The 8,695-nt window shown below is 43.3% G+C and overlaps 1 protein-coding gene across 1 annotated transcript; it reads right to left on the bottom strand.

Annotated features, from left to right (window-relative positions):
• Positions 1–213: 213 nt before the first annotated feature.
• On the bottom strand, positions 214–6,257 carry LOC141513775 (keratin, type I cytoskeletal 14-like). The gene is made up of 8 exons (XM_074223943.1): positions 5,621–6,257; positions 3,858–3,940; positions 3,039–3,195; positions 2,216–2,377; positions 1,979–2,104; positions 1,650–1,870; positions 1,481–1,524; positions 214–503 (listed from the first exon to the last, which is right to left on the bottom strand). Exons 1-8 carry the CDS (start codon positions 6,155–6,157, stop codon positions 406–408), a joined length of 1,428 nt encoding a protein of 475 aa, XP_074080044.1. The 5' UTR covers positions 6,158–6,257; the 3' UTR covers positions 214–405.
• Between the last annotated feature and the right edge of the window lie 2,438 nt (positions 6,258–8,695).

Below are 8,695 nucleotides of genomic sequence, written 5' to 3'. Positions count from 1 at the left end.
TGACTCCAGGTTGAGGAATCTATGCTTTGTGCCATTCAGCTATGAAGAATCCTCCACCTCCCTGCACCATCTGCCTCCTGAACTCTTTCTTCCATACCAGTGAAGTCATAGTTCCAAGGTTTTCCTATACTTCAGTTCATCATTATATATCACTTCACCTCTTCCTCAGTCCCCTCCTCGTTGTATTACCATTATAATCAGGAGGAGGCAAAAGTTTGCATCAAGAAAAAGAGACTTTATTGGTTTCCTCAAAGTCAGAGGATAGCACAGACTTGGGATATGGGGGTGGACAAGCTAGAGATGAATTAAAGTTGGTGGCCATTGTCCACTGTCCAGTCTGGCAGGGGGTGAAGTATATATATGAATTCAGGCTTGGACCTCTCTGGTCTGTTCAGCATGGAGAATTCAATTCTTGGTGCGAAGGACCTGCTCATGACTGGATACCACTTTGCCATCATGGACATCTAATACTTTGGTGTACACCTGACGACTAGTGGAGGTAACTGCAGAAGTAGGAGAGAGAAAAAAATTGGTCATAGAAAAAGAGGCTAACCATGACTACAGAAGACTTGCCCTCCTTCCAGGGAGGTAGTAGACTACAGATATGGAATGTAGTATACATAATCAGACATGGACAATGTGCTGATTTGTTTTGGGTATGTGTATTCCTTAATTACAAGGGAATATCTTGTGGGATGAGGGAAGTATTGGGTAAGGAGAGTAACATAAAATAAAAGCATCAATACAAAACATTTTCTAAAGGGGAGAGGAAGCCATTGCTGGACAAATAGCTAGCTATCTTAGATTGACCAATGGATATCTTGGAAATCAGAAGTAAGGTAACCAAGTCCAGTGCCTCTGATGAATATCCTTTGGTCCTGTTCCATTCCCAACCCTCCTTTTTTCTTCCCTCAATTCACTTCTACCCACACTACCATTACCAAAATCAATTCTCTATCATCTTTTTAAAAGTATTACATACTATTGTATATTTCCTAATTGTCAATCTATCCCTCTGAACCAGACTCAATGTTCTCTGAGGGCAGAGAATATTCACCATTGAGTGCTCCCACTCAGGGAGAGGGAGAGTGGGAATGAAAACAATGTTCTGTCCATGGGGTTCATGATGTGGTCCACTGAACCCTTTAAGGAACACAGGATTACTCCCTCCTTCTTAACCATTAGAGGACCATTTGAAAAACAATATATTTTTCTATATATGGTCTAAAATGAATACTAAGTCCCTAAAAAAGGAAGGGTGCCCTTCCTACAAAATAGATGTTCACTAAACTCTAAAGGGCAAGTCTTGTGACATCCAAGAAGGCATAGTGAAAACTTAAAATGGTCCTAAGCTGTGTCCCAATGTTGTTAGTGTTCTTATTGATATCTTTTCCACAAAAGAAATGGAATACAAATCCCCCTAGAGAGAGGCAAGTTATCCCTTGAAGAAAAGGACCAGCATCAAAGTTACTAATCTTACCATCTCTGGAGGACTGAGAGCTCGATGAAAACTGGGAAGCAAGACTGCAATGAAAAGAACAAAGAAAATTATTAGATGTAAGGTACCATGAGAAAATAGGATGAAGGATAAGCAGGTGGGTACTCCAGCCTAGGAGTACCAGCCTAGAGGTGAGAGGGAGACTACTCACTGGGCATCCTCTCCCTCCAACAGGCGGCGGTAGGTGGCAATCTCCTGCTCCAGACGGGTCTTCACATCCAGGAGGATCTTGTATTCTTGGTTCTGCTGCTCCATCTCACAACGGAGCTGAGCCAGCTGTTCCTCCACATTACTGATGAGCTCCTGGATCTGGGACAGCTGGAGACAGTAACGGCCTTTGGTCTCCTCCAAGCTGTTCTCCAAAGAGGCTTTCTGTGGATGGAAAAAGCAAAATCTGGTCTCTGAGGCTGGCCACTTTCCTCCCTTCTGGATGCTGGATTCACCTACTAGTCGTCAAACCCAGGTCCCCAAGTCACCTACCATGCTGAGCTGTGACTGCAGCTCAATCTCAAGGCTCTGTACGCTTCGGCGGAGCTCAGAGATCTCACTCTTTCCACTCTGCAGCATCTCACTATTGGAGGCTACTTCTCGGTTCAACTCTTCAGTCTGAAGTAAAAGAAAAGAAAATCCTTTCTAGGACATGCCTGATGCTGAGCTTTCATGTCATTCTAAAGGAGGGTCTTTGCTCCTCCCCACAAAGTACCCAGCCACACCCACCTTGCTGAAGAACCAGTCCTCAGCATCTTTGCGGTTCTTCTCAGCCATCTTCTCATACTGTTCTCGCATCTCAGATAAGATGCGACTCAGGTCCACTCCAGGTGCTGCATCCATCTCCACATTGACATCTCCACCCACTTGGCCTCTCAGAGAATTCATTTCCTATAGGTAAAGAAACAGTCTGAAATCTCAAGCTTCCAAATAGACTGACCTCAGTGCAACTTCGTTTATGAGCTGGGGACACCAGTACTTTGATTACTTATTACTTCCTTCCTACCATCTCAAATTCTCATGTTCCCTCAAAATCTCCCTAATCCAGAAACAGAAGGGTGCAGTGGAGAGAGCATTGTGTCTTTAGGAGTCCTAAGTTCAAATTCTAGATCTAAATCTCATTATTTCCTACCTAAATAATGTTAGGTAAGTCTGTCATACTTCATGGGTCTCAATTTCCTAAAATATAAAATAAGAAAATTGAATGAAATGTCTTCTTGAAGTCCCTTTCAATAATACTCAGAGAAAAAAAAAATTTGAGGAATTTGTGGAGGGAAAGAAGGGGGGAAGGTAAGTGATTTGCCCAGGATCACACAGCTAATAAGTGTCTGAGGTTGGATATGAACTCGGGTTCTACTGATCTCAGGAACCATGCTATCCACTGTGCCACCTATCTGCCCCCCTCCAAGAGTCTAAATGAATAATAGCCCTCCCTCTCTTTTACATATGAGAATGAAATAAGAACACTTCAAATGAGTTATCCTAAAACTATAGTAGGCTGATTTGAGAATTCCCTCTGCAGTTATTGCCTTCTTTCTTTCCTGTTTCTCACCTCTTCATGATTCTTCATGAGGTAGGCCCGCTCTTCATTCATGGACTCAAGCTGCATCTCCAAGTCAGCCTTAGACAGAGTCAACTCATCCATCACTCTGCGTAGGCCATTGATGTCAGCTTCCACACTCATACGCAGGTTCAACTCAGTTTCATACCTATAATGAACCAATAAAGGAGTAAAATCCCTCACCTAGCCACAATGTGTACATTGTCCTTTATCCCTTCTAATGCTCAGGCATTCCCATCTTGGGCTCCTTAGGCCAAATGGTGAGGGCAATGAATCATTAACCAAGAAATAAGAGTTGGTGGATAAAGATGTCAATTGATAGCTCAGGTATGTCTAATTTCACTCAGTAATAGCTAGGTAATGATTCTGACCTGAGTTAAGAGGCTCTGTGGTATTTACAACTTTAACCAAACTCTTGATTTTTCTCTTGTTCTTAAAAGGCATAAGAATATACACTGTGATTTCAATAATACAGGAAGCTCCCCGGTAAGGAACCTCTCTGCTAATACAGATTGGCATCTTCTCCGTAACTTACAGTAATAGAGAATTCCTTGAAAAGTAAAGTGATTTGCCCTGTCACACACCTAGGATATTAGAGGTGTTGGAAATCCAGATTCCTTAAAATGATTCACAAAAACTCTCAAGTGGGGTTTTATTCATGGCTTAATTCATCTAAGTTAGATTTGGAGGTTATAAAAAGATAATATGGCATAATCTCTGCCCTCATGGAGTTTACAGTCTTCTGCCTCTGCAGAATGTGGAGCCTCTATTGTGATAAGATTAAATTGTCCTTGTTATTGTTGGACTCACTTGGTCCTGAAGTCATCAGCAGCCAAGCGGGCATTGTCAATCTGTAGGAGAATTTTGGAGTTTTCCACACGGGCTTCAAGGATCTGGTATAGAGATCAAATTTCATTAATCACACATTCACAAAGGTCAGTAGTACAAGATTCACATGTCTCTGCATACTTCTTGCCAGAGTTTTCCTTTCCCCATCCCAAATTCACTGGGGTCTGTATCCTGGGGGACCAAAGGCAATTTTCCAGGCAGGTCAATTTTGCCCATTGTTCCTAGACTTGGCAGCCTTCATTTTCCAGCAGAACTGACACTGGGATGTGAATAAAAGATTTCACTGTTGAAACCAATAGAATGTAAGTTCCTGGAGAACTTTCTATTTGTAAGTTCTGGTGTCTTCAGGGTCTATCATTTAATAATGTTTGTCCTTCATTTTCTAAGACTGCAACATCAGGGAGGTAATGCTATGACAAACGTGTGAGTTGGTTTAGAGTGGGGGGTGCTTTGCTAAGTCACCACCCTCATTTTTTCCTTCAGAGCCATCTGAGTCCAGATAAGAATCAGGACCTCTAGAGATGACCCTAGATGTGAGGAAATCAGAGTTAAGTGACTTGCCCAAGGTCACACAGCTAGTAAGAGTCAAGTGTCAGAGGCTGGATTCAAACTCTCATCCTCCTGACTCTAAAGCCAATGCTCTATCCACAGTAACACCTGACAAATGATAGGTATTAAACTTAATGGAACTGAATCCAAGGCTATGATGAGGGAGAAAAAGTATATGGCAGGCTTAGAGAAGAGAGGAGCCCTTTTGGGAAGGTATTCAAAGAGAGAAGGTAAGAAAAGAAGAAAACTGAGCAAAACTTGAGTATGGTAACTGTTGTCCTTTAACATTGGCAGAGGAAATAGGAGACCCAACCGTCTCCACCCACCACCATCACCATGACACATACAGAGAGAGAGAGAGAGAGAGAGAGAGAGAGAGAGAGAGAGAGTCCTGCAGAGAGACCTAAGACCTAAGTCTCAGAGTTTTCCACAGAGCTGGGACAATACAGTGCAGGATTAAGGTAGGCAAAGTCTGGTGGAGTGGGGGTGAGACAGAGCCCCTGGGGAAATGGGGAGGGAAATAGGCAGCTGTTTTTGCTATTCTTTGCAGTTCAACTCTGTCTTCTTCCCAGATCTTAGGAGATAGTGCTGTCCCTGCCTATTGGTGGAAAGGGCCAAGATTGTGGCAGTGCCTGCCAGATTATGAATGAACTAATCAGCAATTTAGGCATCTCTTTTGATCCCACTACTATCCTATGTCTCTTTGAAATTATATAGTCTCTTTACTACTCTTTTTTAGTTCCAATACTTTTCTATCTCTGCAGGATTTCTTAACACAAAGGAGGTAAAGTTTGTTCATTGATTTAGAGTTTAAAGGAAGAACTGAGATCATCAGCCTCCTAAATTTATAGATGGATAAAGTGAGGCTCACAGGGTTTTAAAATGCATTGCTCAAAGCCACACAAGCAGAAGTACTCTAGCCAGGATTTGAAGCCAGGTCAAAAACAAATACAAAGCCAGGTTGAATATAAATGCAACTCTATTTTCACTGTCACATGAGCCTTTCTGATGTCCCAGAAATTAATCAAGCTTTGGTGACTTGGTTCTTAAGCTAAACAAGAGCAAGCTAAGCTGAAACTCTAGAGTTGTATGTGACCCAAGGCTAGAGCTCCCAAAAGTCCTGAGTATAGAGTGATAGAATGCCTTGTACTGATTACCCTCTGTTTTATGCCTACCTTGTTTTTAAGATCTTCGATGATCTTGAAGTAATTACTGTAGTCTTTGTCCTCAGTTGGTCTCTGCCTCTGGTACCAGTCTCGGATCTTCACCTCCAGATCTGTATTGGCCTCCTCCAGGGCTCTCACCTTCTCCAGGTAGGTAGCCAGGCGGTCATTGAGGTTTTGCATGGTCACCTTCTCCCCACCAGCCAGAAGACCATCCATACCTCCATAACCACCGCCAAAACCACCACCATAGCCACCACCAAAACCAGCTCCACCTCCAAAGCCACCACCAAAGCCACTGCCTAGGGCCCCTCCAAAGCTGCTGCTGCTGCTGTAGCCTCCACCATAGCCTCCTCCCAGACCACAGGCCCCTCCAGAGGAGAAGCGGGAGGTTGTCACTGACATGCCCCCAAAACCTGAGCCCCCATAGACACTAGGGGCTCTGCAGGAGCCACCACCCAGCATGGAGACACGGCTGGAGCCACCTCCAATTCCACAGGAGCCCTTCATGGAACTTGAAGAGGTGAACTGTCTGCTGCAGGTAGTCATGGTACCAAGAGAAAATTTGGGATGTTCAGAAAGACAGATAACTCAGAGAAGGTGCTTAGAGAGGTTTAGAGAGGAAGAGAGCTGCTACCTCAGGGACTCTGGGTCTCTTCTTTATAGTTTCACGGGAGGGTGGAGCTGGGCACTTTCCATTCCCTTTGGGTGCCAACCCCACCTCCCCACCCCAGCCCCAGGTCTGCACCAACAAGCTCCCTTAAGAGCCCCGCCTCTCTTATGTCTCTCATATTTTTCTGGAAACTCACCACTAGTTTGGAGTGGGTTTAGAGGTGGGTTTTTTGGTTTCTTTTATTTTTTGGCTTTCTTACCATGCCAGGTGTGATTCAGACTGGGGAGGTGCAGGGCTGCAGGCTATACTTTCCCTTCACTTCTGGGAATCCATAGAAATTCTTGAACTTGAGTCTAGCTCCATATCTCAGAAAGAGTGGAGACAGTGGTTGGTCTTATTTCTAAAGATAATAGCCAGTCATTTTCTAATTAATTGTACAGGTCTCTAAGGTCTATTTAGTTCTGTGAACACCTTCCTGAATAGTGAGAGTATCCTTCCTGAAGTGGGGCAAATGCTGTTCAACCATGACAGGTCACCGAGGAATCAGTACCCCTCAAAAAGGCAAAGTAAACAAGCAAACCACCACCCCACCACCCCAGCCTCAAGAATACAAACACTACTGCCTATGGGAGGAAATATCTTATGTTTTCTCTGAGGTCCAGAGAATGGTCTATCCTTAAGACAGCAGGCTCTCTTTCCCCCAGGGGAAGAGGTTGGTTAATTAATCCAAGGATTTTCCCTATGACCAGTGGGCTTTGTGTTCCTGGACTTTGGATCTGATCCCTTAGTCCTTCTCTTCAGGGGCATAGAGCAGCTGTGACACGAGTTCCTAGCAGTTCTGCCATCTAGTATGACATTGTGTTGGGAAGTAAAAGAAATGCTTCTGTCCTCAGTGCCAATTTTCCTATTCTGGTCCCTCAGATTTTCTTTCACAGTCTTATTTTGTTTGAAATGACATTCCCATGTTAGCCATCCAGTCCAAGAGCACAATTATATACCTCCAGACTCACTCTACCTTGATATCAAGTGATTTCCTTATTAAAGGGAAAATTGGGACAGGAGGTAAGACTGTTTGTTAACCCCAAGTAGGGAAACTGAGACCCAGAGAGAGCACTTGTCTTAAGACAGAATAGCCTAAATAATCAGGGACAATTTTAGGGGATCTGTGAAGGAGAATACCATCTGTATCCAGAGAAGGAACTATGGAGTTTAAATGAAAACCAAAGCTTATTATCTTCAATTTTTAAAGTTGTCTAATGTAGTACATAATTTTGCTATCTTTAATGTTTTCTTTCTTCCTTATGGATCTGTTTCTTCTTTCAATTATATTCAATTTGGATCTATGCATACCATAGATGCAAATGTAAAGACTATATCAGAGTACCTTCTAATGGGGGAGGGGGAAAGGAAGGGAGGAAGAAAAAAATTGTAAAATTCAAAATCTTGCAAAAAAAAAAGAAAGATTAGTAGAAATTACCATTGTATGTAATTGGAAAACAAATAAAATATTTATATATATATTTTTTAAAAGATAGAACAGTCTATCTAAAGTCAAGGGGTAGAACTACAGTGAGGAAAGGTCTAGTTCTTTGAGGAACCTGGGAACTTAGAAGATCTAAAGTGGTCACTAGGGCAAGTTAAATCTAGTCCTTAGCAAGGCTGAAGCAGGGTGACTCCAACAAGGTCCTTGTGCTACAAAAATCAGGGCATTTCAAAAAACAAAAGCAGAAGCAGATAGCAGAGTCGATTAAAAATCAGAAATCAGGGCAATGTCCCAGGAGTTGATGATACAGTATTTTCTTCTTGGACTCTTCTAAATCCAGATCCTTATAGCCACAAGAATGGAAAATAGCTAGATATAATACCTCCAACTGACTGACCCTCTCTTTTGCTCTCCCCCAGGACCTCCATCATTGTCTCTTCCCTCCCTCCTCTACTCCCTCAGTTCTTGAGTCTCAGGGTCCCTGGCAGGCATGTTGAGAGGAATGTGGTCATGTCTGGGGCTGTCAGCAACTTCCCATTTCCCCAGACAGGCCCCAACAGCACAGTCCTTGCTCAGAGGCTGAACTGATTCTTGCTAGGATCATCTGTTTGCAAAGGAAAGGATGTGGATCCCTTTTTTTTTATCACCTCCAGCAACCACCTCCCCCATTCTCTGAAAGAGGAATTGCAATCATCCTAAACCATGGAACCCCCTCCTTTTACTTAGGTTTAAGAACTTAGAAAGGAGATGCTGAGGCCCCAACCCAAATCTATAGAGCTAGTCCCTCAATTCTTCAGGCACTTGGAGTTTGGGAGGATGGGAGTAACCTGGGCGTCCTGCCCTACCCCACCCTTCACCAACAGAGGCACTTAATCTTTCTCCAAAAAATAGATTCCCCCACCCCCAGGCCCAGCTCAGCAGTTTCCCCCCACTGAAAAGCACATAGACTTTTAGCTATGTGCTCAGATCATCAATTTCTCTGGAAGTACTG

The sequence above is a fragment of the Macrotis lagotis genome, chromosome 2 (assembly GCF_037893015.1).
Source record: "Macrotis lagotis isolate mMagLag1 chromosome 2, bilby.v1.9.chrom.fasta, whole genome shotgun sequence".
In the NCBI taxonomy this organism is placed as follows: domain Eukaryota; kingdom Metazoa; phylum Chordata; class Mammalia; order Peramelemorphia; family Peramelidae; genus Macrotis; species Macrotis lagotis.
This window is presented reverse-complemented; position numbering and strand designations above follow the sequence as displayed.

Excerpts from the sequence above, each read along its gene's own strand:
- LOC141513775 (XM_074223943.1), bottom strand. The coding sequence starts at position 6,157 with ATGACTACCTGCAGCAGACAGTTCACCTCTTCAAGTTCCATGAAGGGC. Across the intron at positions 1,871-1,978 it reads TGCAGTCACAGCTCAGCATG|AAAGCCTCTTTGGAGAACAG; the intron begins GTAGGTGACTTG and ends TTCCATCCACAG. Across the intron at positions 504-1,480 it reads CTCTCAGTCCTCCAGAGATG|TTACCTCCACTAGTCGTCAG; the intron begins GTAAGATTAGTA and ends CTACTTCTGCAG.